This window comes from Lycium ferocissimum, chromosome 1 (assembly GCF_029784015.1).
Source record: "Lycium ferocissimum isolate CSIRO_LF1 chromosome 1, AGI_CSIRO_Lferr_CH_V1, whole genome shotgun sequence".
NCBI classification, from domain to species: domain Eukaryota; kingdom Viridiplantae; phylum Streptophyta; class Magnoliopsida; order Solanales; family Solanaceae; genus Lycium; species Lycium ferocissimum.
This window is the reverse complement of record NC_081342.1, coordinates 72,099,246-72,123,640: the sequence shown is the minus strand read 5'-3', so window position 1 is coordinate 72,123,640 and position 24,395 is coordinate 72,099,246. Positions and strand designations below refer to the sequence as shown.

At 34.8% G+C, this 24,395-nt stretch overlaps 3 protein-coding genes across 9 annotated transcripts; 1 reads left to right on the top strand and 2 right to left on the bottom strand.

The window, feature by feature from the left end:
* Window positions 1-50: 50 nt before the first annotated feature.
* LOC132031297 (expansin-A7-like) lies at window positions 51-2,626 on the bottom strand. The gene is made up of 3 exons (XM_059421209.1): window positions 2,411-2,626; window positions 1,319-1,628; window positions 51-517 (listed from the first exon to the last, which is right to left on the bottom strand). Exons 1-3 carry the CDS (start codon window positions 2,583-2,585, stop codon window positions 205-207), a joined length of 798 nt encoding a protein of 265 aa, XP_059277192.1. The 5' UTR covers window positions 2,586-2,626; the 3' UTR covers window positions 51-204.
* Window positions 2,627-3,753: 1,127 nt separating this feature from the next.
* On the bottom strand, window positions 3,754-9,120 carry LOC132059655 (PGR5-like protein 1B, chloroplastic). Its single transcript, XM_059452344.1, has 11 exons — window positions 8,829-9,120; window positions 7,624-7,739; window positions 7,433-7,529; window positions 7,211-7,311; window positions 6,772-6,828; window positions 6,350-6,426; window positions 6,102-6,153; window positions 5,197-5,307; window positions 5,012-5,109; window positions 4,851-4,921; window positions 3,754-4,032 (listed from the first exon to the last, which is right to left on the bottom strand). The coding sequence occupies exons 1-10, from the start codon at window positions 9,031-9,033 to the stop codon at window positions 4,852-4,854; spliced, it is 984 nt and encodes a 327-aa protein (XP_059308327.1). The 5' UTR covers window positions 9,034-9,120; the 3' UTR covers window positions 3,754-4,032; window position 4,851.
* A 1,745-nt stretch (window positions 9,121-10,865) lies between these two features.
* On the top strand, window positions 10,866-23,695 carry LOC132059625 (uncharacterized). Of its 7 annotated transcripts, none has more exons than XM_059452299.1 (10): window positions 10,866-11,089; window positions 14,873-14,989; window positions 15,482-15,589; window positions 19,573-19,802; window positions 19,909-20,160; window positions 20,264-20,340; window positions 20,873-21,227; window positions 22,142-22,198; window positions 23,104-23,158; window positions 23,243-23,695. In XM_059452299.1, the coding sequence occupies exons 2-9, from the start codon at window positions 14,887-14,889 to the stop codon at window positions 23,131-23,133; spliced, it is 1,212 nt and encodes a 403-aa protein (XP_059308282.1). In that variant the 5' UTR covers window positions 10,866-11,089; window positions 14,873-14,886; the 3' UTR covers window positions 23,134-23,158; window positions 23,243-23,695. The 7 variants fall into 7 exon arrangements, with proteins under 7 accessions (XP_059308282.1, XP_059308271.1, XP_059308295.1 ...); XM_059452288.1 differs by having other exon boundaries at window positions 10,872-11,089; window positions 23,097-23,158; XM_059452312.1 differs by lacking the exon at window positions 14,873-14,989 and adding an exon at window positions 14,724-14,794 and having other exon boundaries at window positions 10,872-11,089; window positions 23,097-23,158.
* The last annotated feature ends 700 nt before the right edge of the window (window positions 23,696-24,395 follow it).

Genomic DNA, 24,395 nt, shown 5'->3' with positions numbered 1-24,395 from the left:
AAATTTTTTTACACTATCAGTGTATAGAACATAAACTCATCAAATAACGGTAATACTTTTAACTAAAATTTTATAGCAATTTTACTGGGGAAATATCACCTATTACAAGATCAAATCGCAGAATAAAACTCGATAAATGATTTCTTAAAAATCAAGGATAAATGCTTGAAAAAATCCCAAAAAAACAAGGGAAGTTAGACGTGATTATTTGAAGTTGACTTTGGCTTGGTAGGTCATTCCTACATTCCAATTAGAAGGTGCAACATTAGTAGCTATGATAGTTTCATGTGTTGTGTAAGAAGTGAGTTTAAAAGAAAGTGCTTGGCCACTTAGAGTTGCAAATGCTTGATATGAAGCTCCCCAATTATGGCTCATACTTAACCAATTTGTCTTTGTTCCCTTCACCCACATACTAGCAATATCTCCAGCACCACCAACATTCATCACATATACCAATAACCAATAGCCATTTCCTTGGAAACTGAACTTGATTCCACCTTTTTTAACACAAGGTACCCTACAACCATGAAAGAAATGGAGCATATTAGATGTAGCAGATATTTGGTGGAACAGTCGAGAGGTGCACACAACTAGTTTGACTATATCTTTAACCTTTGAAACCTTGGTTAAATATTTAAAAAATAGCAAATTTCTCAAAGACCCGTCAACCCCTTTGTGTCAACCCATGAACTTCAATTTTCAGGAAATAGTTGTGGCAAAAATATTGTGTCATTGCATAGGCGAATTTAAGAGAATAGGTTGTTTCAGGATGAATATGATTTTATTAAAAGAATATACACATTTTAAATTCTTTTGTTACAGTTGTGTATATAGTTCAAGCTAATCGCGATAAGTTTAGTTGAACTCATAGAATCCGCCTTAAAAATTCGCCTCTGTAGCATCTGAGGTAAATAACACATCAATGACTAGAATGTTACCACAGGGTTAGAGTGGGAATAGTAATAATGTCGGCTAGCCACTTTTCAGCCCTATAAGTGAAAAATAGCTACTGTCATGTTGTTGGAAATTCCAAACCTTGAAATTTCATGGTAATCTCTTGGAGTTTCACATGTAGAATTTCAAACTCCACGATTCAATTACAAGGGTTGATAGGTCGCAATTTGCTAATTTTATCAGTGGTGGAATGGACAAGATCATTCCATCCTTAACCAGATCGAGATCTCGAGTTCAAGCCGTGAGAACGGAAAGAATTCTGGTAGGGAGTGTTTTCCCCTTTAATGGGTCTTACGCAACGAATCAGGAATAATCGAGGCCCAAACCGAATGTTAAATGTTCAAACTAAAAATAAATCATTTACCTGCGGTATGTAATAGGGACAATGCCAGCCTTCCATTGAGCAATTTTCATGAAAGCAGGTTTAGCCATGTCAAAATGTGTACGAGGTGGATTACACCAACCACCAGCGTTACTATCTTGTGACCAATTTGGTGGACAAAGATTTGTTGCTGTGACTGTTGCAATGGTTGAGTAGCAAAATTTTGACTGCATACATTTTATTTGGTAACATTGTCCACATGCATATCCATTGCTGTATAATACTGAGCTTAATGCTGCTGTATCTGTTCCATAACCTGAATTGAATAAGTTTCCATATCCACAAGCTCCCCCTGCAGAAAAAGAAAAAAAAAAAAAAAAAAAGAGGGAACATTAGACTTCTTAATCACTACAAGAAAATTCATTATTTGCGACATACAAATTCGTCACAAAATCTAGATTGTAACGATAGAGGTCATTTCATGACTAAGCGTCACAAATTCTAGTTATATATACACTGTGTAAAAAAAGTTTTACATTGTCCATGTATTTTAACCTATTGTAATTGACTAATTGGTAAACTACTTTATAAATGGCCACTATGTTTTAGATTTGTCTATTGGGCCGAGCAAAGTGGACCAAATAGTCCAACTTTCATTGGTTGTCCCTTTTTAGGGCAATTGTTTACTAAATGAACATCTTTTTACTTTTTTTGTAATTTATGGACTTTTTATTTAGACCATGGTTTAACGATACTTTTTTGACAAATTGAAAATATTATGAGAAACATTAGACCACTGTCTAAAATTCTGCAAATGTTATAAGACAATTTAATATTTTATCAGCCCCAGGGGTTACATTTGCATAACTTAAAAAAGGGACAAAATTTAAATAGTAACTATAACGGAAAATTAAGGATTTCCCTGCTGATTACCTTAACTAAATTAGAATGAAACGTTGTGTTGGTAGTAATGGAACACTTTCACTATTTAAAATAAAAAATCACCAAAAGACTAGTCCAATAGTACCATTCACTGGTAAATAGCGTAATACTTCTGTGTGAATATTCTCTCTCATATGTATATTATATCAACACGAATATAAATTAAATAATTGACGGATTAAATGAACGAACCCATTGTAGCTGAAGCAGTCTCATCGCCATAGAACGTAGCATGAGCGAGTTTCCAAGGGGTCGCTTTGAAGCCGCTAGGGGCGGCATATCCTCCAGCCATTGCTCGATCAATGAGTGCTAGTATCGCAACAATCAAGAATATTGTCAAGCTCCATCTATGGTGGAAAGAGGCCATGGAATTTAGCCTTTCTTACTATCAAGAAAATTGCAATGGCTTATTTGATTTTGTGAAGATAGGCCTTAATATACAGTTTTTTGGTGTATAAATAATGTTACAAGTGTATAGGCTTCGTGCCATCACGAACATTGTAAGCTTTACAAGTCAACTTTTGAATTTTAAGAAATTTAAGAATTAGTTATGTTTGTTGAAATGTTATGTAAACGTGCTGGCAGGTTATACACTTACATGTTGTGTAGTAATATTAGTTCTTTAGGGCCTTTTCTTGATATGATGTTCTAATAAATGGAACACAAATACAAGTGCCCAAATCTTAAATTAATTTTTCTGAATCTTGTAATGATTGATTACCTTCCCCTTTTGACAAATCACTAATAAAGAATTTAAATTATATAATGACAGAATAGAATTTAAAAGTTTTACATTATCATCCCAATCTAACTGGCTAACAGATTTTTGCATATTGTTGTAAGTTAACTAAATATAATAATGGCGTAAAAAATCTATTCATTATTTATATAGAAAGAAACCTTCACGGATAGATAGTACAAAGGAATATTGAAGGGCTAACATACTTTTGGTCCCTTAATTATTGATGAGTTTCGATTTTAATCTCCATGATATTTGCTACACATATTAAACCTTCAATTCATTGAACTGTGCAGTTTTGATCCCTCAATTGTTGATAAATTCTTATTTTAGTCTCTATGATAATTGACTAAGCATATTAAACTTTCAATTAATTAAATTGTGCACTTTTTATCCCTATGCTTATGAATATTCGCAAATTTACCATAATTATTAACTGTCCGCCACGTAATTATTGATGCGTTATGTTAAGTTTGTATTATTACTCCACATTAATGGCAATATAATACTATAAATAGTCAAATATACATATTTTCTGTGTGAATGGACCTAAAAATATATTTTAATTAATTGAAAGTTAAATATGCGGTATCATATATCACAAAGACCAAAAGCAAAATTTACCAAAACCAAGAGTGCTATTATCTCAAATTAAAAGGAACAAAAAGAAGAGGCTTATCTCTCTCTCTGACTCTCATGTTATTTATTTACTTATCCTTCTCACCAATCTGGCCTGTTCCCACCACCAAAAGAAAATTAAAGAGAACAAAAAAAAAAAAAAAAAAAAGAGAGAACATCAAAAGAGAAGCATTGAATCAAATATCAAGAGCCTTTGATATTCTTCACATCCTGTGCTTATTAGAAGCTGTTAATATTTTTATTGATATACTCATAAACACACACATTACATTACATATCCACACATTACAAGTTGAAAAGCCTTCACAATTTCAACACTGAACTTGTTTTACATTTTCACAAACTGCCTAATGTGTAGTAGCAACATCATATGGGCTCTTCCATGCAACTTGTGTTAGAGCAATCAATTGCGCAGATGTCTCCCCATATAATCATCCTGCAATTTGCAAAATGTTAGTAAATGGAATGGTTTTACACCTAGGATAGCGATAGAAGGTGCTCAAGGGCGGATCTATCATTGAAGTTAACGGGTTCGACAACAAAGACTTTACGGGTTCTAAATTCTAGGATAGCGACATCATGTGTTAGTAACTAGGTTCTTAATTTAATTTGGACACATATTTAATGAATTTCTTGATACAAATATAGAGTTTGGACTAAAGCTATTGCGTTTGGCCGACCCTGCATATAACCTTCAAGCTCCGCCCCTGTTTGGCAGAACCCAATAGCTTCGGCTTACACCCTGTATTTGTGTTAAGATTCGCCTAATATGTGTAAATAAACTATCCAGAACCTAGTAAACAAAAAGGGTTGTATCGCAACCCATGAATTAAATTGGATCCGCCTCTGATATTATATTATACTTCTCCATACAAGCGATACAACAAGGACATGCTCGCCCAAAAGAATTGCTAGATTGAGAATGTTTAAGAACTCAAGGACAATAGTGGTAACAAGGCTGCACAATAAGTCCTTTTCAAGATAATGTAGTGTAAACTGAGAACATGAGTTGTAACAAGTTTACCCAAAAAAAAAAAAAAAAAAAAAAAAATTACATATAAAGAACTTAAAATAAAATATTGTGCCATTGATCTGAAGCTAATAAAAAACTTGTTTACTGTTATAAATCAGCTTGTCATTAGCTTTCTCAAGCAGTGGTATAAGCGGGGTTTTTCATGACCAATGTCAACTTTTCAAGAGGAGAAAAATGAATAAATCGCGATAATGACAAGCAGTGACAACTTTTTTAGGTACCTCATGCATTACTTCCTTCAGGCAATGTGATCAAACGCGTGTCTGAATCATAGATCAAGTCTGTCCCACAACTGCAAAAGATTATGGTTGATGATTACACTATGAACAGATCATGCAGAGTGTGATGATAAATACCGAAAGACCACGGGTTGTGGACTTACCCTGAGCATTTTACTTTGTTGTTGGAACCCCCACTAGATACTGATAATATGGTACCAAAGAAGGAAGTATTCTCTGTTCCACAATTCGGACAGGGGCCCTGAAGATTGAACGTATTGTGTGTTAACGTTGAACACATAGCTTATAAGATAATAATACTATGCCCGAAATGTTTATGAAATCTTACCTTCAAGATCAGAAAATCTTTAATAATGACATTTGTGATTGTAAAGGATAGCCACAATATCAAGGGCAAAGCAGCAAACCAAGTGAAGATGAAACTGAAAGGTTCGGGAAGCTGCAAATCAACAAAATTATAGCATTATTTGTACTCTCGGGAGAAGGAGAAACATAGAAGAGCTATAGTGTGCCATGGAATGCTAAAGAAACAACACAACAAATATTAGCAAGTATCGATCCTTTTAACACCTCTTAACTTTTGGCAGAATTAGTTCGATCACCAGCTAATCACTAAGGGGTCGTTTGGTTATTGGTTAGGAAGTGAATTATTCATGTATCAAACCATCATCACTAGTGCCATGTTTGGTAGCATTCTAGTTGTGTATAAGATTCAACACACTAACAGCGGTGTTTGTTATCAGTTTAAAATCCCGCATAACTAATACATGTGTAAGTTATGAGAAAATCTATGTATTATTTTATCAGGGTACAATTTACAATGACTAATACATGAATAATTAAACCCTGCATAACTAAACCCTACGTAACTAATCGACATTACTAATACATGTATAACTCTAACCAGTAATCAAACAAATTATTCTATTTAGAAACCTTCCATGTTATTATAGCTTCATGATTTCATATTTTTCTAATGTACTTTCAATTTACAAAGTCTAATGAAAACTCTGATCTTTCAACTAGCTAGCTAAGTTGCTCGGACACTCCAAAAATGATGCCCCGCCCGTATCGGATCTTCCAAAATTGCAAAGCTTTTGGAGTACCCAATACGGTCCCAACGATATTTTTGAAGAGTATGATACACTAGGGATGGGGAAAAAACAACGATATTTTTGAAGAGTATGATACACTAGGGATGGGGAAAAAACAAATCTAGGAAACGAGACTAACCTCCAAAAGATAAGTGATCTCGAATCCAGTCAAATCATCAAGGAAGAAAAACCTAGCAAGACAGTAGCAAAACATTTATATTACGGAAAAATCATGTTGGTTGCTTCATGAGCTAAGAACCACGGATAAGTATGGTATCATCAGTTTCTGAGTTCAAAAGCCTAACGTTTACAACCTGGTCGAGAAACTAATAGCAATGCACAAAGAAATCAAAACCTATAATGCTGAGAGAATTAAGTATCACTTACAATCCAAGAGCAACAACAGCAGCAGGGACATTTAACAAGAACATCTTCAGATAATCAACAGAAAGGTCACTATAAACCTGCAGGAAGTAAATTAAAGTTTATCAACCCATTTAATCTCGTCGAATCTTGCATGAATATAGGACGGTTAAGCAACAAGCATGCCCAGAGAGTGCAAAATTTTAAGTGAATATTAATTACTCCCTCTGTCCTAATTGGTATTTGACTAGGCATAGAGTTTAAGAAAAAAAGGAAGACATTTGAAAGTTGTATCCTTAAAAAAGTCATAGATATTTGTATCATTTCATTAAGGGTAAAATAGAAATCTTAAAGTCAAATTATTACTAAATATAGAAAGGCTTCACATAAATTGGGGCAGAGGGAGTATAAAACTAGCATATCCCATCGAGCAGAGAAGTACAAACCTTTCTACTTCGAAGACTGCACCTTGGACCCTCAACTACAATATCGCTGCCATCCCTCTAGAAAATTAAGAGATGTACATGAAAGATTACATAAGACTGAGATATTATGATAAACAAAAGAAAGCAAATGACAGACCAATAACAATATTAACAGCTAACTTGGTTTGATCATATTTGTAGGGACACTAAGTCGAAGAATAGCAATCGACATAGTCCAACTACTTCATAACTTGATAAGCTGCTAGGAAATTAATTAGTACTAGGTAAACTACAGCCAAAAAAAAAAAAAAAGGCGATAGCGAAAGGAAGTACAACACGTTAACTATTATACAGTAATAGTGGATGCTTTCTATTTTGGTCAAAGTAACAATATTGCTTTATTGGATCTGTTATCTTATCTATTAAGCACAAAATGGAATATATGCTAATAGCCAAGTACCTTAAGTTTCATCTTCAGCTTGTCATACTCTTTATCAGTCATAATTGGATTCCCAGATACATAAGCCATAGAAGCTTCCAGAAACTTCTGTTCATCAGTGCCTGCATTGTGAGGAATTGCTATTAGTATACCTATTTTAAGTCCCGACGAGACAAAAAATACGAAAAAACATATCCTCAAAGTTTTGGATAATGTCTAATAGAGAAAAAAAAAAAATTGTACTTAGCATGACGACGCTGCTGCCTTCCCACATTAGTTCTTCCTTAAGGTTATCAAATTCCTCGTTCGACATGATGGCCTTTCCTTCGTAATAGAATGACTGTAGTATAGAGCCAGGAAAGATTGCAATTAATATTATTAGATGAGACGAACAAAAAAAATCAACGGATAAGAGATTGTTTCTGCTTAAGTACTTGTAGTGCTTGAAGAAACTCTTGCTCCATTTCCCCAAGTGATTTCTTTCCTTTCCCATCAATGCTACAATACTGCAAGATTTTACTGTCGTCAACCTCATCCTGGTTGAGCTGACCTGAAAGCAAAAGCGGTACCCTCAAATGATGTCGTATAGGCAATTATAAAACGAAGAATCTGGAGCGGAAAAGAAGAAGAGAAAACACAGAAACACGAGACAGAGGGGGAGAGAGAGAGAGGGAGGAACGACACACATAAAGAGTATTTTTCAGTTTGTATAGATACATCCTCTGTTAATTGTCTACATTCACCTCACTTTACTCCTTTCTTTCTTTATATCGCTATACTTTTTGAATGTCCCTTGACCTTAGAAATACATGTATAGATACTAAAGATGGAGGAGATTGTTGGCCTGAAGAACCAACAATCAAGTGTCAATGAAGTTTTTTGCATTTAGTACTATATATAGTAATCAAAATTGAAATAAACATAACCAATTTCAGCATCCAATATACAATAGTGCTAATATTAATCCAACGTTTCAGAATAAGATTCAAATAACCGATCCCTTCTTGTTGGATAGGAACTACACTATTAGGCAGGGGCGAATTTGTGTACTAATTTTAGGGCACGTGATATGTAAACTAGGTATTTTATGTATATATTTTCGAAAATTGGTATAATATTAACTGCTAGAACCCAGAAGGCTAAATGGTGCACTTGGTTGAAGGTTAGGTTATTTACTTAGAGTTCTTAGGAATCAATTTCTACTTAATACATGTTCTCCTTCTTTTTTTTAGTGGTGAACCCATATTCTAGAAATTCAAGATTCGCCTTTGCTATTAGGTACGGTTTAAACAACCTAGGGGCGAAACCACCCCTTTAGATTGGGGTTTGGTAGAACCCTGTTGCCTCAAACCCTGTAGTTGTGTTAAAATTTTCCTTTGATATGTATAAATAAATATATCCAGAACCTAATAAACAAAAAGAATTGTGGTCCAGAACCCAAAAACCAAATATCTTGGCTCCTTCTCTGGACGAACCTAATAGCTTTTGCTTAAATCCTGTATTTGTATTACGAACCAGTAACTAAATGATCTATGGGTGCGGTTTAAATTCATAACGCATAAATTCCAAATTCTAGCTCCGCCTCTAATATTCATAACATAATGAAACTTTGATCAAATACGCAAACTCAATAACTTACCTGGTTGATCAGTAGTAGCCTTTGGAGAAAGAACCAATAGCCTACGTCCAGCAGATAACTTTCTTCCACCAAAATTAATCAATTCAACCTTCAAACCACCTTGTAAAGAAGCATTACAAGATGGAGAAAAAACAGGTTTTTTTCTAAAAGGTGCATGAAACAGTCGAGTGCTTGTTGTTACAGTGAACCCAAATTTGGTGGCCATTTGTGAAAAAATATGTGAGGTGGAAGCAAAAGGGGTAGTAGAAATGAATATTTCATTTGTTAAAAAATCTTGAAAAATGGGAATTTGATGAGTTTTTGGTAAAGATGAAGAAGATAAGGTTATGTGATGAATGTGTGGAGGGTATTGAAACTAGAAAAATTGAAAAGCTTTTGTCCTGATTTTATTTGAATTCAAGAAAATTAATTTTCAGTTTTAACTGTTTTTTTATGTAACAGAATCTGCCATGTCAGCTTGTTGATGTTGTCGAGAATCTAGGATCCTACATTTGGGTGACACGTGGATAGTTGGTTGCTTTCATGTATCTGCCACGTGAGATTGCTCTATCAAGGCTATATTTGTCTCTTTCTTCAGGTTACTAAATCCGTCCCGTAATAAGTATTACCTTAGCTAAAAACAACCATATTAAGATAATAAGGGGCAATTTGCAGGATTGTGGGGTGGTCTTTAATTTTTGCCCCTCAAATTGGTGGTTTATAACTTTTAGCCTTCGCTAAAGATCTCTTGGTTTCGGATTCGAACTTCCGCTCAGTCAAAAATTTAAAAAAATTCGCAAGGTAGAGTTTGGATTCACAAGGCAGAGTTTTTGCATGGGTAAAATTTTACAAAATTCCGCCTTAAAGCAAAGTTTTGAAGGCAAAACTCTACCTTGCGAATCCAAACATCTGCTTTGCGAAAATTCTTTTTTTTTTTTTTTTTACTGAGCTGGAGTTCGAACCCAGAACCTCGGAGTATTAGGCGAAGGACAAAAATTAAAGACCGCCAATTTGAAGGGAAAAAATTAAAGACTACCCCAAATTAAGGGTAATCCGCGCAAGAAAAAGTAAAATAAACATAAATTACTTTTTCCTCTTGATTAGAGCATGCACAAGTAGTAATCCTTTTGATATTGGGAATTCAGTAATTTCAAGTTACTATGTGATTTTTTCAATCATCATTTAGATGTTACTTTAACTTGTCAGTTTTTGTCTAAGGGTGGAGTTGGCAAAAACTAGCCAATTTATGTCTTGAATTCCTAAGGTGACACTTATTATGGGATAATTTTTTTGGCTAAGATAACATTTATTATGGGACAGAAGGAGTATCTTATGGTGTGTGTGGGGGGGGGGGGGGGCGGTGGTGTTTGGCCATGAATAACTTTTACTTGGTCCAAAAGAATGTTAGTGGCTGTTTGGCCATGAATAATTTTTACTTTTTTCTGGAATTTAATTCCGGAAATCAAGTTTGGTCATAAAATTCAGAAAAATTTCGAAATTCAACTTAAAGTTAAAATTGAAGTTGAATTCCGGAATTTGAAAAACATTAAAAAATTATTTTCACTTTTTTCATTTCAAATTACTCACAAAAATTTAAAAATAAAATAAAAACAACTCCAATTTGTATTCATGGCCAAACACAACTTCAATTTTCAAATACTATTTTTCGTTTGGAAAACAAAAACTTTTTTTTTTTTTTTTTCAAATTTCACAAATTTCATGGCCAAAGGGGTGCCTTATTTTCACTACCAAAAAGTTGTTTTCACCATTTTCACTACAAATTCTCACAAAAAGTAAAAAAAACAACTCCAATTTATATTCATGGCTAAACACAATTTCAATTTTCAAGTACCATTTTTCACTTGGAAAACAAAAACTATACTTTTTTCAAATTTCATGACCAAAGGGGTGCCTTATTTTCGCTTACTTTATTGTTTTTACTATTTTTAACCCAAAAACGAAAAAAAAAAAAGATTTCCTGGAAATGAAACGAATAAAGTATACACTAGTTTGACCACCAAATGATGTGGTTCAGCCAACGGGACTAGAAAAATCCTTAGTAAGGATCACTCCCAAAATGGGGTCTTACGGGGCGCGAATCCAAATATAATCGGGTTTCAATGCTGATATCGGACACTGTGTGAGAAACAAAAAAAAAAAAAAAAACCGGATACAATAGTTTGACCCGAATTGGGTGTGTTTGACAGAAATTAGGGCACAGCTTATCTCAATAGGGAAAACTGCTCCTCTGCTCTCTCTCTCTCTCACTCTGAATTTAAAAGGTACATTAAATTTCCCTTACCATTTTCAATTTCACTGCATTAAAATTAACTTCAAATAACAGTAAAAACCAAAGAATTGCTATTCTGTGAACATTTTTATTACTATTACTATGTTGAATTTGTAAATTAATTATTGCTAGTCAAAGAATTTGCAGGCAAAAAATGTTATTTTTATTGTCTATATTGTTTCTAAAGGTAAAATTCTCTTTTCCGTTTGCAGTTTTACTGCTTAAAATGACTTCAAATAACAGTAAAAACAAAGTATACATGGTAAAAAAAAAGATAATCTTTTTGGTAATTCAATTGGTAATATTTTCTTACACATGTTAGTGGAATTTTTTATTGAATTATGTGAGCATTTTTTATCACTATGTTGAAGTTGTAAATTAATAATTGCTATTCAAAGAATTTGCTCACTGAATTGTTTTATCATGTGGGGTTTTTTTTTTTTTTTTTTTAAAAGTAGTATTACCTAAATTTGGTGCAAAAATGTTATTTTCGTTATCTTTATTGTTTTTATTGAGTTCTATTCTGTGGGTATTTTTATTACTCCCTTCGTCCCAATTTATGTGAAAGATGCTTGAATAGACACGGAGTTTTAAGAATAAAACAATCTATAAGTATTTGTGTGACTATAAATCATATCTCATTAAGGGTAAAATAGGTAGTTTAAAGCGAAACTGTTACTAAATATTGAAAGGTAAATTCTCTTTTCCATTTTCAGTTTCACTGCATAAAATTACTTAAAAATAACAGTAAAAGAAAAGTTTACATGGTAAAAATGATAATCTATTTGGTAATTCAGAATGTTGAAGAGTGTAATTCTGAAGTTGTTTTGGCTATAAATTAATTATTTTTTGTAAATGTTTAGTCGGATTTTTATTGAATTCTATTCTGTGAGCATTTGTATTGCTACTCCCTTCGTCCCAATTTATGCGAAGGTGTTTGATTGGGCATAGAGTATAAGAATAAAAGGAAGACTTTTGTGTGGCTATAAATATCTCATTAAGGGTAAAATAGGTAGTGAAACTGTTACTAAAATGACTTCAAGAAACACTGATAGCAAAGTTTACATGGTGTGAAAAAAAAAAAAAAAAAACTTTTTGGTAATTCAGTTTCTTCTTGTTCGGAATTAATGTTGAAGAGCGTAATTCCTAAGTTGTTTTGGCTATAAACGATTTTTTTTTTTCCAAATTTAGTCGAAGTTTATTGAATTCTATTCTGTGAGCATTTTTATTACTATGTTGAAGTTGTAAATGAATCATTTTTACTCAGAATTTGTAGACTCAATTGTTTTATCACGTGTGTTTCTGGGGTTTTAAAGGTATTTCTCCTTTCCATTTTCAGTTTCGCGGCATAAAATGACTTCAAAATACAACGAAAGCAAAGTTTATATGGTAAAAAAGATAAATCTCTTTTTTTGTCATTCAATTTCTTCTTGTTCGGAATGAATGTTGAATATCATTTTGAAGTTATTTTGGCTATAAAAGAATTATTTTATGTAAATGTTAGTCAAGTTTTATTAGAAAGTGAGCAATTTTCCAGGCATAATACATAAACATGCCCTCAAAATTGGTCTCAACTGGCAAGTATGTGCTCCAACTTTTGGTGTGCACAAGTGGGCACCTCAACTTGTATAAAGTTGAACACTTAAACAAATGCTAACGCGGCACTACATGGCACATAAATTTTGGAGGTGTCTAGATAATCATTTTGTAAGTTAGAGTGTTCAACTGATAAAGTGGAGACAAGTTGACGTGCCTACTTGTGCACACCGAAAGTTGAAGGGCATACTTGCTAGCGGAGTCCAAGTTTGAGGGCCTATTTATGCATTATGCCAATTTTTTACTATGTTGAAGTTGTGAATGAATTGTTTCAACTGGAGTTATCTCTGTGAATCTAAAGATAATTCCCCTTTCCTTTTTCAGTTTCGCGGGATAAAATGACTTCAAAATACAATGAAAGCAAAGTTTACATAATCTTTTTTTTTCGTTCAATTTCTTCTTGTTCGGAATGAATGTTGAAGAGCGTACGAATTATATTTTGCAAATGTTATTGAATTCTGAGAGCATTTTTATTAAAATAAGTCAGAGATGTTTGTGTGGCTATAAATCATCTCATTAAGGGTAAAATAGGTAGTTTAAAGTGAAATTGTTACTAAATATAGAAAGATGTCATTCTTTTTGGAACCGACTAAAAAGGAAAGAGTATCACATAAATTGGGACAGAGGAAGTACTATGTTGAAGTTGCAAAATGAATCATTTCTAGTCAAAGAATTTGCAGACTGAATTGTTTTATCATGTGGGTTTGGGGTTTTCCTTTTCTCTTCATAAAGAAAGATGAATAAACTTTAGCTGTCTATTTTAGTTGAAGTGTCTTAAAATAGTGAGCATTTTGTTACAATGTTTAAGAATGTACTCTAAGTATCACTCTGATCAACATTTGGATATTTAAAAGCTTAGCGGTTGCAATTAATGAATAGCTGCATTGAAGGAGCAGGGAAAGTGTCAAATTCAAAAACAAAAATGAGAATAATTGTTCATGAAAGAGAAACTTTACCATTACACTTCTGCAATGAATCAAGAGGTGTGGAGAACCCGATCTGCTAAACCAAATGAGCCGACGAGGGTGTGATTGAAAGAAAATGAATAAAAGTGGACTAAACTTTAATAGGTATTCTAAAAGCTGAATGAATCTGAAGCTCAATATTTAAGTCATGAACAACTCCGGTGCCACTAGTAAGAATTTAGTCATTGCCTTATACAAGTGAAGGGTTTGGATTTTGGCAGGGATTGACTCCGTTATATCTTTAAAAGTCTCAATATTTGCTATGAGAGAAATAGAGAATGTATAACTAGGAGGATAAGTGTAGAGTGCTAGCCCGCAAATTCTGTTAAATGACATTTGTCTTGTAAGTTGGTTTCTATCTCTCTTACGTATGCATTGTGGTTCATCTTGGAGTGGCTACTTGATATGGACATTGGAAACCTAGAACATAGTTGATACTGTCCAAATGTGATGATTCTCCTAGAGTTTGGGTATTCCAAAGTTGAATTTATGTGTTGTGGTCTTACCAAACAGTATAACTTGTTCTTTTTTCCCCCTTATAGACGATAGTGTCCGAGTAAGCTTGCACATGCCTCGATTGTTCCACCGCTGACCTGCTACCCCCCACCAGCTCATGTACTAGGTAACTTTGCCCCACAAGGCATAGAAAGATGGAAAGAAATCACAATGTTTTTTGCCTCTGTTTGGACTTGAGCTTGAAACCACATGGTTGACCTTCTACTTCATTCACCACTAAGCCACACTTTTGGTGCTCGAGGCACTTGTTCTTGTTGTTTGAGCTTTCGACAAATTAGTCGAAGCTTCTTTTCATGCATGAGCTGACAGAATGGTTAAGTAAAGTCTAGTGCCGCTAAAGGATTTGCAACGATGAGTCATAGCTCATTGTATCCAATATTTGCTTCACGACCAAATAGTTAAAGCAACAACAAGAAAGGTCCTTTTAAGTAGATGACGTGCACGGTGATTTAAGTTGGTTGTATGGGGAAAAGAACTTGAATTACTTTGTTTTTTTGAAACTATTTTAGTTTTTCTCTCACCCTAAACCTTACGTCATTCACAATTTAGGCATTTTGATTGCTTGAAGGCCTTGCTGAGTACAGCTCACGATATTGATAGTGTTACTACAATATGCAAATGTTAGTTCCTTTTTCTTCTCCTGATTATTCAGCTTTATTAGCTAAACACTTTTGTCTGCATTTTTTTCTTTGTTCCAGTTAGTTGACATTAGATGAGTTCGCTAGATTTTTCAGTTTCCTGCTCTTTGGAATGTCGTGTTGTTCCCAGTTGCCACCATAGCACGCATATGAGAATCAAACTATGTTTGTTTGAAGGTTGATGATGTGTACTAGTTTTGGATTTGTTTCGTGTTAATTTCTTATGCCATTTAAAAATGACATTCGAGAATTTTCTTTTAGTGTTCCATATTTCTAGCTGTCTAAGAAGTTCTATAATTCCCTATATACTGAAGGATAATCTTCATACAGTATAAAAGTGACATGCCTGCTCATTGCAGTCTCTTTGTTTGTTCTTATCATGCTTTGAACACGTATATTCTATGCTCCTCAGACAAAGAGAGCCTATAATTATTTTTACCTTTCAGAAGGATTCCTCATTTTACCTTCTGATATACTTTATTTTATGTCTACGTTGAGGTTTTGTAATAGCCGAGGGTCTTTCGGAAACAGCCTCTCTGCCCCACAAAGGCAGAGATAAGGTCTGTGTACATCCTACCCTCCCCAGACCCCACTTGTGGGATCACACTGGGTATGTTGTTGTTGTTTAGGTTTTGTAATCTTGTTGGTTTTTTATTTCTTTTTTGGCAGGAGGTTGTAAGAAAAATATGTCATCAGATACTGCAAATGAAGATACATCTGTAGTTGATTCCTCAGTGACTGAATGGAAAAATGAAAGAGGGAAATTGGATGAACCAGGTAAAACTGATGGTGAATCACTTCATAATTCAGTTATCTGTGTTGTCTTCGATATTTTTTTGAGTAGTCGTTGCTGCTGTTGAGATTTGTTACAAGGTTTACCGCTTCTCCTTGAATGTGTCTGCATGATGAAGACAAGGATGTGGTCATTTATACAAAAGGTGTTATGCTTCAAGTATCTTTTGGTTAGCTTTGCTATTCAACTGATGGAGCAATAAGTATTTTGTAACATGTTAGTGATGGCCAAACAATTCCAGGCTTTTCTATTTAACTGGAGCTTCATTTGAGAATTAGGAAGTGCTTGCTGAATTTGATAGAAAGGAGGATCACTAGTTAGTAATTAATGATGACATGAAGAGCTTCAATTACTTGTGTAGTTTCTTGAGTATGTGTATGCTGGTTTGATTTTAGTAGCTCTATCCACTAAACCACGTAAAAGTGATATTAAATCTTTTCATAATTCATTTCTGCATGTTGTTTATTAACTGATCGAGACTTTAATACACCTTTTTCTGATCCTGCTGGAGGGGGAGACCCATATTATACCAGCATCTCTTTTGGTTCTTTGGTCATCCAGAGGTGTATATTCCCATTCTGCCTGGATCTAGCATCATAAGTCATATTGTTTCTACTTTTTTGTTAAAACTGGTCAGCCAGTCTGTTCTTAATAAGGGAAAGCCAGTACGGTACGCGAGACGGTAATCCTCCTTTCTAGGAGTCCTCAGTCCTAGGTTCCTCGTAGTCCGTTAGGCTGAATAGTCATGGACTTGCGTAAAAGGATTACATCCTCCATGAATTTGTATGCATATGATATAGATATGGTTATTTAGATGCTCAGTTTTAAGAGTGTCGTGCTTCAAGTATCTTTTGGTTGGCTTTGCTATGAAATTTATGGAGCAATAAACATGCATGACTTATCAGTTGAAGAGGTAGAAGTAGGTCAAAATCCATTGTTTTGGAAAGTGAGAAGCAGAAAAAGCGATGAGGGCTCGCTTCACTGAAGCGAGAAGCGTGAAGCGAAGCGCACACTTTTTTCAACTGAAGTGCAAAATAAAACAAAGTAAAAAAATATTAAATTTGCATAGATAAATAACCAAAAAACTCAATAGAAATAACATATTTAGCAAATTTTTCAGTTCTTAAATTAAAAGGTAAATAATAGATACTAGAACTAGATAGTCAATAATTGTCATAACATATTAAGCAAACTTTAAATAATAAACAAAATGAATATTAGTAAGCTACAAAAAACAGGGGAAAAAGCTTGCTAAAAAACAAAGAAACAAATAACAACAAAAAGGCTACAGTAAACTAGCGGAGGAGAAGAAAAGAAGATAAAGGAAAATCGAAAAAAGAGGAGGAGAAAATAATAGAAAAACAGCGGAGAAAACAAGAAGAGAAAAAAATCGAAAAAAGAGGAGAAGAACTTACCTTGAAGCCCTAGATTGGAGGAGAAGAAGAGCAGCGAAGAAGATGCGTAAGTCTGTTGCAATTGTTTTAAGATTAACCCTTATTTCAATTAAATTTCCAAAACTTCACACTTCGCCTCGCTTCTCTGCTGAAGCGAGTGCTTTTCAGATCTTCTCGCTTTAGGGAACAAAAGCGCTTGACCTGTCACCTCACCTCGCTTCACGCTTTAGGTGCTGAAGCGAGCGCTTTTATTAACACTGGGTGAAGTAATGGCCAAACATGGCCATATCTATTTGATTAAAAGGAGCACCAGTTAGTAATCCATCATTTCTTTTGACTTTATTGGTTGTCTTGATGCTGTAACTTTTGCTGGGATCACGATTTGATCTTGCGCAATACCTTCATGTTACTAAACATTAATAAAATTACCTTCTTTTGGATGAAGTGATAAATTTCTTTGATAAGCATCCAGAGGATGCAAATAGTTACAAAAGGAAATTAGCTCCAGTAGAATGAGACTAGGTAAAGCTCAAGGAACTAACAAAATCTATGATTTGCTTTTTTTGATATGGTAAGTTTTTATTAGAAAACAGTGTCAAGATGCTACTGAAAGTACATAGAAAACAAAATCTACGATTTCACTGATTTTTTTTTTTTTTTTTTTTTTTTGAAATGGTAAGTTTTTATTAGTAAACAGTATCAAGATGATACTGTGAAAGTACATAGAAAACAAAATGTACGATTTCATTGATACTATTTGCATTGTTTAAGTTGCTCCCCCAAAAAAAAAGACTTAAAAGACACATAGCTTTTAAGGAGTGATTGGAAGTTGAGATTCCATTAAAGCATCTACAGTTTCTCTCCATCAGATACACCAAAAAATGCATGCATGAACCGTTTTCCAGATATTCTTGATGGCTTTCTGGACTTTCCTTAGCCCCCAGCTTGCATAGGTATCTCCAATATTGTAGGGCATTTCCCAGCATACCCCAATTTGCAAATTTTTTATTATGCGTGTCACACAACTGACACTAGTTGTTTGAGGCTTTTTTTGTCTCACAACCAGTGTTGTCAAAGGCGCGCTTAAAGCGCGCTTAAGCCCTGAAGCGAGGCTCAAAACATGTTGAGCGCTTCGCCTCGCTTTATCTGCGCTTCAGTGCCATCATCAAGGCTGTAAGACCTACTTTTCCTTACCAATGAGCCTCTCTTGAAGACATGACACTAGAAATTGATATTTCACTTTATCGTTATGTTTTTACAATTTGTTTGTCCGTATATTTGTTACTCATGCTTATTATGATTAGTCTTGGGCTAAACATATATATTTTTTAATTTTTGCACCATTGCGCTTTTTTCCATTAAAGCCCGCGCTTTATTTGCGCTTAAAGCCCCAGCTGACCTTAGAGCTTTTTTGCGCTTTTCGCTTTTGATAACACTGCTCACAACTTAGTGGACCCAAAAGTGTAAGAATTGGGTCCAAATAATTGCGAGACAAAAAGAAGCCTCACACAACCAATGTCAGTTGTGTGAGGTACATAATAAAGTTTTTCCCAACTTACAGAGACACATGCTTCAAATGCCCGTTGCTACTTCACGATTGAGAAAAAAGATGGCAGACATTTCCCACTTCCTGCTGGCTATATAACACCTATTGCACGGTTCAATGCCTTTTTTCCCAAAGGTTATGTTGAGTCAAACAGGCTTCTGAATTACTCCGTTTCTTAAACAAGTATTTAAATAATGTGCCTTGACTTTGTAAATTCCACCACTTGAGCGTCCCCATATTAGTGATAAGTCCATCTTTTAGCTGTGGCACCAATGTAGAATTCTCCATTCTATCAAGCAAATCCAGAAAGCTGTTGAATTCCCAATTTTGAAAATTCCTTCTAAATGAAATGTTCCAAGCATTATCTTCTCTGCATTGCATAATTGTGGCGTGTGGATGTCTTGTTAACTGGAATAAATCGGGAAAATCATCTGCCAGAGATGAATTGGCTGACCATTTATCATTCCAGAAGCTAATGTATTCACCATTTCCCACTTTAAATGAGGTGCTGGAGTTGAATTCTACCCATTATTTATTTGTACTTTTCCATAGGCCCAACCAATTTGGAGATGTAGAAGATTTTGTGCACCAGTAACCTTGTTCACCATCCTTGGCTTTTATCAACTGCCTCCAAAAGGCTGTATCGCCAAAGCCATTTCATCATCATACTTTGTTATGGATTGTCAAGTTTCTGATTCCAAGTCCACCTAACTTCTTTGGGTACATGGTTTTCCCATTTCACCAAATGGTACTTATGATGTGGGTTATTTCCTTCCCATCAGATAGTGTTCAGGAGCTAACTTGGTTTTGTCTATTTCTTGTTAATTTCAGCATCTCCTGGATGTAACCCTAATGAAATTTCACTTTACCTGATCATAGTTAACAAAAAAAAAGAAAAAAGAAAAAGAAAATATCCTGTAGCTTTCTTGTCCTTGACATGACAGTAGTGGTTAAATGATAGTTTATGAATTACTATATATTGGTACATGGACATGATTCTAATAAAAAATGTGGACTCTTTTCTCAGATAGTCCAAGCTACAGAGCAAATGAGGATACCGGTCGTTCTAGAGCAGAGGAGCACACAAATTCATCTCCGCAGACTGGAATTCCAAGTGCAATTGGAAAGGGTAAATTCTATGACATAAGATATTTCGTAATCAAGAGTTTGAACCATGAAAATATCCAATTATCAGTAAACAACGGGATTTGGGCTACTCAAGTCATGAATGAGCCCATTCTGGATGAAGCATTTCATGTAAGTCTTTTGTCCTTTTATATTCTCATGAGTATTATGATATTATGAACAGCTATCATATATCTAACTGTACAGACAAATATTCATAGTTTTTCTTTTGTGGCAGAATTCCAGCAAGGTGATACTAATATTCAGTGTCAACGCGAGTGGTTACTTTCAAGGATATGCCGAAATGGTTTCTTCTGTTGGTTGGAGAAGAGACCAAGTTTGGAGTCAAGGAAATGGTGGACGTAATCCTTGGGGTCGAAGCTTCAAAGTGAAATGGCTGCGATTATATGATTTGCCTTTTCAAAGAACTCTTCACCTTAAGAATCCATGGAATCAGTACAAACCAGTCAAAATTAGTAGAGATTGTCAGGCATGGGTTTATATTCTTGTCCTAGTATTATTCGCTTAATTTTTTCCATGTACTCTTGTTAGTAAAGAGGCTTTTATGACTCTGGAACATGTACTGCTGTCAGGAGTTACCTCCAGATATTGGTGAAGCTTTATGTGAGCTCCTTGATGGACACGATGCTTTGGATGTTAATTTGAAAATGTATAGCCCTTTTCCCAATAACTTGAGTGTTCCCATTTTGTTATTTGGAAACATAGAACTAGGGGTGTCAAATGGGCGGGTTGGGCTGGATTTGGGCAGGTCAATGACCCGCCCGAAGTTACTTAGGGTGAAACGGATTGGGCTAAAATGGGCTAAAAAGCGGGTCATAACCCAACCGGCCTAATTCTTACTATGTTTTAATTTGTTGGTTTGTTCTATAATTTTATAAGTACCCAATAAATCTATTATTCTTCTTTATTATGGCTATATATAACATATCAAATAAAAAATGTCTTTTTGAAATTATATTGACAAGGTTTCTATGGGTCAATTTATGCTACAATATTAGCCCAATTTGGGCTTCATATCAACCCCATTTTTAGATGAGCTGAAATGGGTTGGGCTAAAATGGGCGGGTCATGAGCCTGTCATGTTTTCATGGGCTAATTTTGCCACCCCTGCATAGAGCTAGAGTTCTGGAAAAATTGGTCCAAATGATTTTTCTCTTTATAATAGTTATTGGCTCATCCAGGGATAAATTCGCAAGGAATGATCTCTCTTCAATGCATCTTGGAGATGAAAACTCTAATGCATCTCTGATGCCTAATGAGTCCATGTTTTATCCCTCTGTATTCTACCAACATCAAGTTGATGCTAGTAGACTCCATGGAGCACCTCAAAGAATAAATGGTGTTTTTTCTGCTGAGGAGTCAGCCATTGCATCAGGGGAATCAAAGTCGAAACCGTCAAGGCATTCACAGAGAAATGGAAGCCACTATAATCTTCATGTAGACCCTGATGTGGGTCCTCAAAACAGCATGTGGGGCTTGTCCGCGGAATGGAGCCCTCTTGCCAGTAATTTGACTGAAGATGACATTCTTGAAATGGTTTGTATTTCTTGTCTCACCATTATTTATTTTTGTTGAAGTTCTCCTCTATTCTTTTAACAAATGCATAGCTGTTGACCAAGATACTGTTGATTATTAGTTTATTATCATTAACTATAGGGTGTTTGTTTGTATCAAATTGCGTAGCAAAATGGTTTATTAGGTTTTATTTTATATAATTTCCCAACTTTACATGAATCCTGGTTGTCTTAGAAGTCAGTTTACGAAATTTTCCTTTTTCGTTGAGTAGTAATTCCTGTAGGTATAGAGAACAGACTGGGAACTTGTATATATACGTGTATATACCCATATAATATAGTGGAAAATTATCAGGTTATTCACACCCAAGGGTTGGCCAAGTGGTCAATGAAGTGGCCTGAGAATCATGAGGTCTCAAGTTTAAGAATACTAGGTGAGTTCTTCCCCACCAGAGTTACCTGGTACCTGTGCTGGTGGGAGGCTACAGGTACCCAATGGAATTAGTCGAGGTGCACACAAGCTGGTATGGACACCAGCATTACAAAAAAAAAAAAATGATATCAGGTTATTCCTATTTTATTGGTGAACGCACACACCCACACCCACACCCACCATCTTCTTTCCCCCTCCCTCCCTCTTTTCATGGCTGCTACAATTTAAAGCCTTTTGACTCATATTGTCTCTTAGGCTGCTGCAATATAGACAGTTTCAAGACAGTGTACTTCTTATGTATTTAATACATCATATAGACTCACCTGGCTCCCATCTATAAACTCAGTGGCTCTTATCTATTTAGTTTGAAGAATATTCTCAATGAAGTGTAATACTTCATGGACCACAGGGTGTAGCTGTTAGATCTATCATCAAATCATGTTGCCATAATTAAAATATTTCTGTAAACAACTTGTCTCTCACATTCCTTTATCTCGTTGCAGACATATGAGGAGTATCTTGAAGCTCATAGCAGAGGCAGCAAAAGACCGCACCATCCTGTTAGTACTCTTTGTCGCTTTGCTTGTTATATATTCCTGTATTATAGAATAAATCCATGAAGCATACTCTGTTGGGTTGGAATTGAACTGTAAAAAGTTTACCTTTATCCTTCTATTTTATCTCTGTTTTGGAAAATTCTTTTCTAGCTTTCTCTCTCCATTGAGAAAAGTATCTAGCGTTTCCTCATTATGCAATAAGCAGGAGAGAAAATTCTTGGTCTCAATAAGGTTAATATCCTGGGTAAAGGATTGTTAAGTTCTATCCTAAATTCAGTTGACATTTGTTATGTGTAAGAGGGTTGGCTGCACGTTTTATAAGTGCCAACAACACCTAAAGTCGGCCAGAGGTGTTCCTTTGGGTAGGAAAATCTGTGCATTGATCTACGGTGATCTTTGTATTTTGCCTAAGGGTGCTTTGGTATATTCTTGTATTTTGTGATTAATCCAATTTGAGAAAGAGTTTCCTGTATATTGTGCCGTCCTTTACTTGCTGCCTAGAATCGATCTAAGTCCAACCGACCCTACAAATATTCTAAGGGTTGGGAAGGCCGAGTCAAGTGCAGGACTTGACTGCTGCACAGGAACAAACTTAGGTTGTTAAGAAGTTTACCCCTGTGATAAAATTAGAATGTTATAGTAAGGGTCCTCCAAGTTTCGGTTTTCTGATCTGTAATTTGTAGATGTCACTTTCTTTTGTCTAGCATGATGAAGTGGTTCCATATATGTGTTTATGCTCATTTTTGTGAGTGCCCTTGCCGGATACATGTATCTGTTGAAAGTTTCTTAGTGAGGATATCCATGAGAAGTATCTTTTGCTAGAAAGAATTCTGATTAAAGCATCAGATTTTCGTTGTGCTATAATTTACCTCTGTGCTATAATTTACCTCTCTTTATCTAGGTTTCAGGACCATCACGGAGTACACAAAGGTCATTAGTCAATGAAGAACATTGTGATGATTCGTAGGTCTTTTGTCTTCTCATTTCCAACACGCATGGGGGTTGCAACGAACCAGCTGAGTGACCTATATCTATTATCTTGTGCAGGCAGTCAGGTTGCAGTTCGAAGAAAAGGAGAAGTCACTAAATCTCCCAATCAGTTGCATTGATTTTTCTTGGCGAGCAGGCTGATATGGTTGATATTTGTATTGTTGCATTTGTCGCGAAGTGGTGGCTCTTGCGGAATTGCTCCTTTATTTTGTAAAACTTTAAACTTAGGAGCACATATTCCTATCATGTTGTAGTATATCTGTACTGTATTATATGGTTCTCTTTTCACCCTTCCTGTTTTTGAATTGAAAACTTTATACTGTCAATGCGAACTTGTACAGGAAATTAGCAGTCGTTGTACTCATATGTTCATTCTTGATTTTATTTTGGCCTTGATAAAGGCAAACCCTGTATAGAATTGGATATTATCTTCTTCCAAATTTTTCTTGATTATTGTGATGGAGAGAGGAATTATACTCTCTTTTTGGCCTCTACGAGGAACATACACAATTATCCAAAGAGTCATTGTGGTTTGGCAGATGAATGAAATTGGAATGACGACCTCGACAATGTCGTATCTCTTGATATAAGAAAATTTTGTGATTTTTTTATCTTTCGAAATTTTGCTCTATCAGAGTTAAACGGTACTTGCATTGGTGAGAGGATTAGATGTACAGTAAAATAATATGTGAACAAACTGTCCCTTGGAAAGAGAAATATAGAAAGGGTTTGAAGTGGTGAAATATATAATTAAAGCAGACATCACTAAGAAGTGTGGTGAGATAATTGAAATCTCTAGACTTTAATGAGAGGTTTTAAAATCACAAACCCTTAAGAATGGAGCTCATTGATGAAAGGAGTTCCAGTTGCTCAAACTACTAAATCATGCATGGTATTTATCAAAATTTAACGGAAAATGTTAACATATGCCATTGAATTATCAAAATTTGGTCGCTTTGCTTACCTTATCAATAACATCATTTCATTATCGCCTCTTTACCAAATGAATTATTCAGCTGCCATTTTTCATTAATATCGACTTTTTAATACCAGATCTGACACATAACTAACTTACCTGTAATTAAATGCCTAAAAAAAGAAAAACTTAATGATTATTGCTTATGTAAATAAATGTAATTTTGAAAGAATAAGACTAATTTTACCAAATCCCAAAAACATCACTTATTTTTTAAAAAAAAAAGCCCCCGAA

What these genes read in the sequence shown, in the direction of transcription:
- LOC132031297 (XM_059421209.1), bottom strand. Translation starts at nt 2,585, where the DNA reads ATGGCCTCTTTCCACCATAGATGGAGCTTGACAATATTCTTGATTGTT. An exon ending in GACTGCTTCAGCTACAATGG is followed by an intron (nt 1,629 to 2,410) that starts GTTCGTTCATTT and finishes CTTTTTCTGCAG; the next exon opens with GGGGAGCTTGTGGATATGGA. An exon ending in GTCCCTATTACATACCGCAG is followed by an intron (nt 518 to 1,318) that starts GTAAATGATTTA and finishes TCATGGTTGTAG; the next exon opens with GGTACCTTGTGTTAAAAAAG.
- LOC132059655 (XM_059452344.1), bottom strand. Translation starts at nt 9,033, where the DNA reads ATGGCCACCAAATTTGGGTTCACTGTAACAACAAGCACTCGACTGTTT. An exon ending in AGCTGAAGATGAAACTTAAG is followed by an intron (nt 6,829 to 7,210) that starts GTACTTGGCTAT and finishes TTAATTTTCTAG; the next exon opens with AGGGATGGCAGCGATATTGT. An exon ending in GCAGTCTTCGAAGTAGAAAG is followed by an intron (nt 6,427 to 6,771) that starts GTTTGTACTTCT and finishes TACTTCCTGCAG; the next exon opens with GTTTATAGTGACCTTTCTGT.
- LOC132059625 (XM_059452288.1), top strand. Translation starts at nt 14,887, where the DNA reads ATGAGTTCGCTAGATTTTTCAGTTTCCTGCTCTTTGGAATGTCGTGTT. An exon ending in CAAACTATGTTTGTTTGAAG is followed by an intron (nt 14,990 to 15,481) that starts GTTGATGATGTG and finishes CTTTTTTGGCAG; the next exon opens with GAGGTTGTAAGAAAAATATG. An exon ending in AAGATGACATTCTTGAAATG is followed by an intron (nt 21,228 to 22,141) that starts GTTTGTATTTCT and finishes ATCTCGTTGCAG; the next exon opens with ACATATGAGGAGTATCTTGA.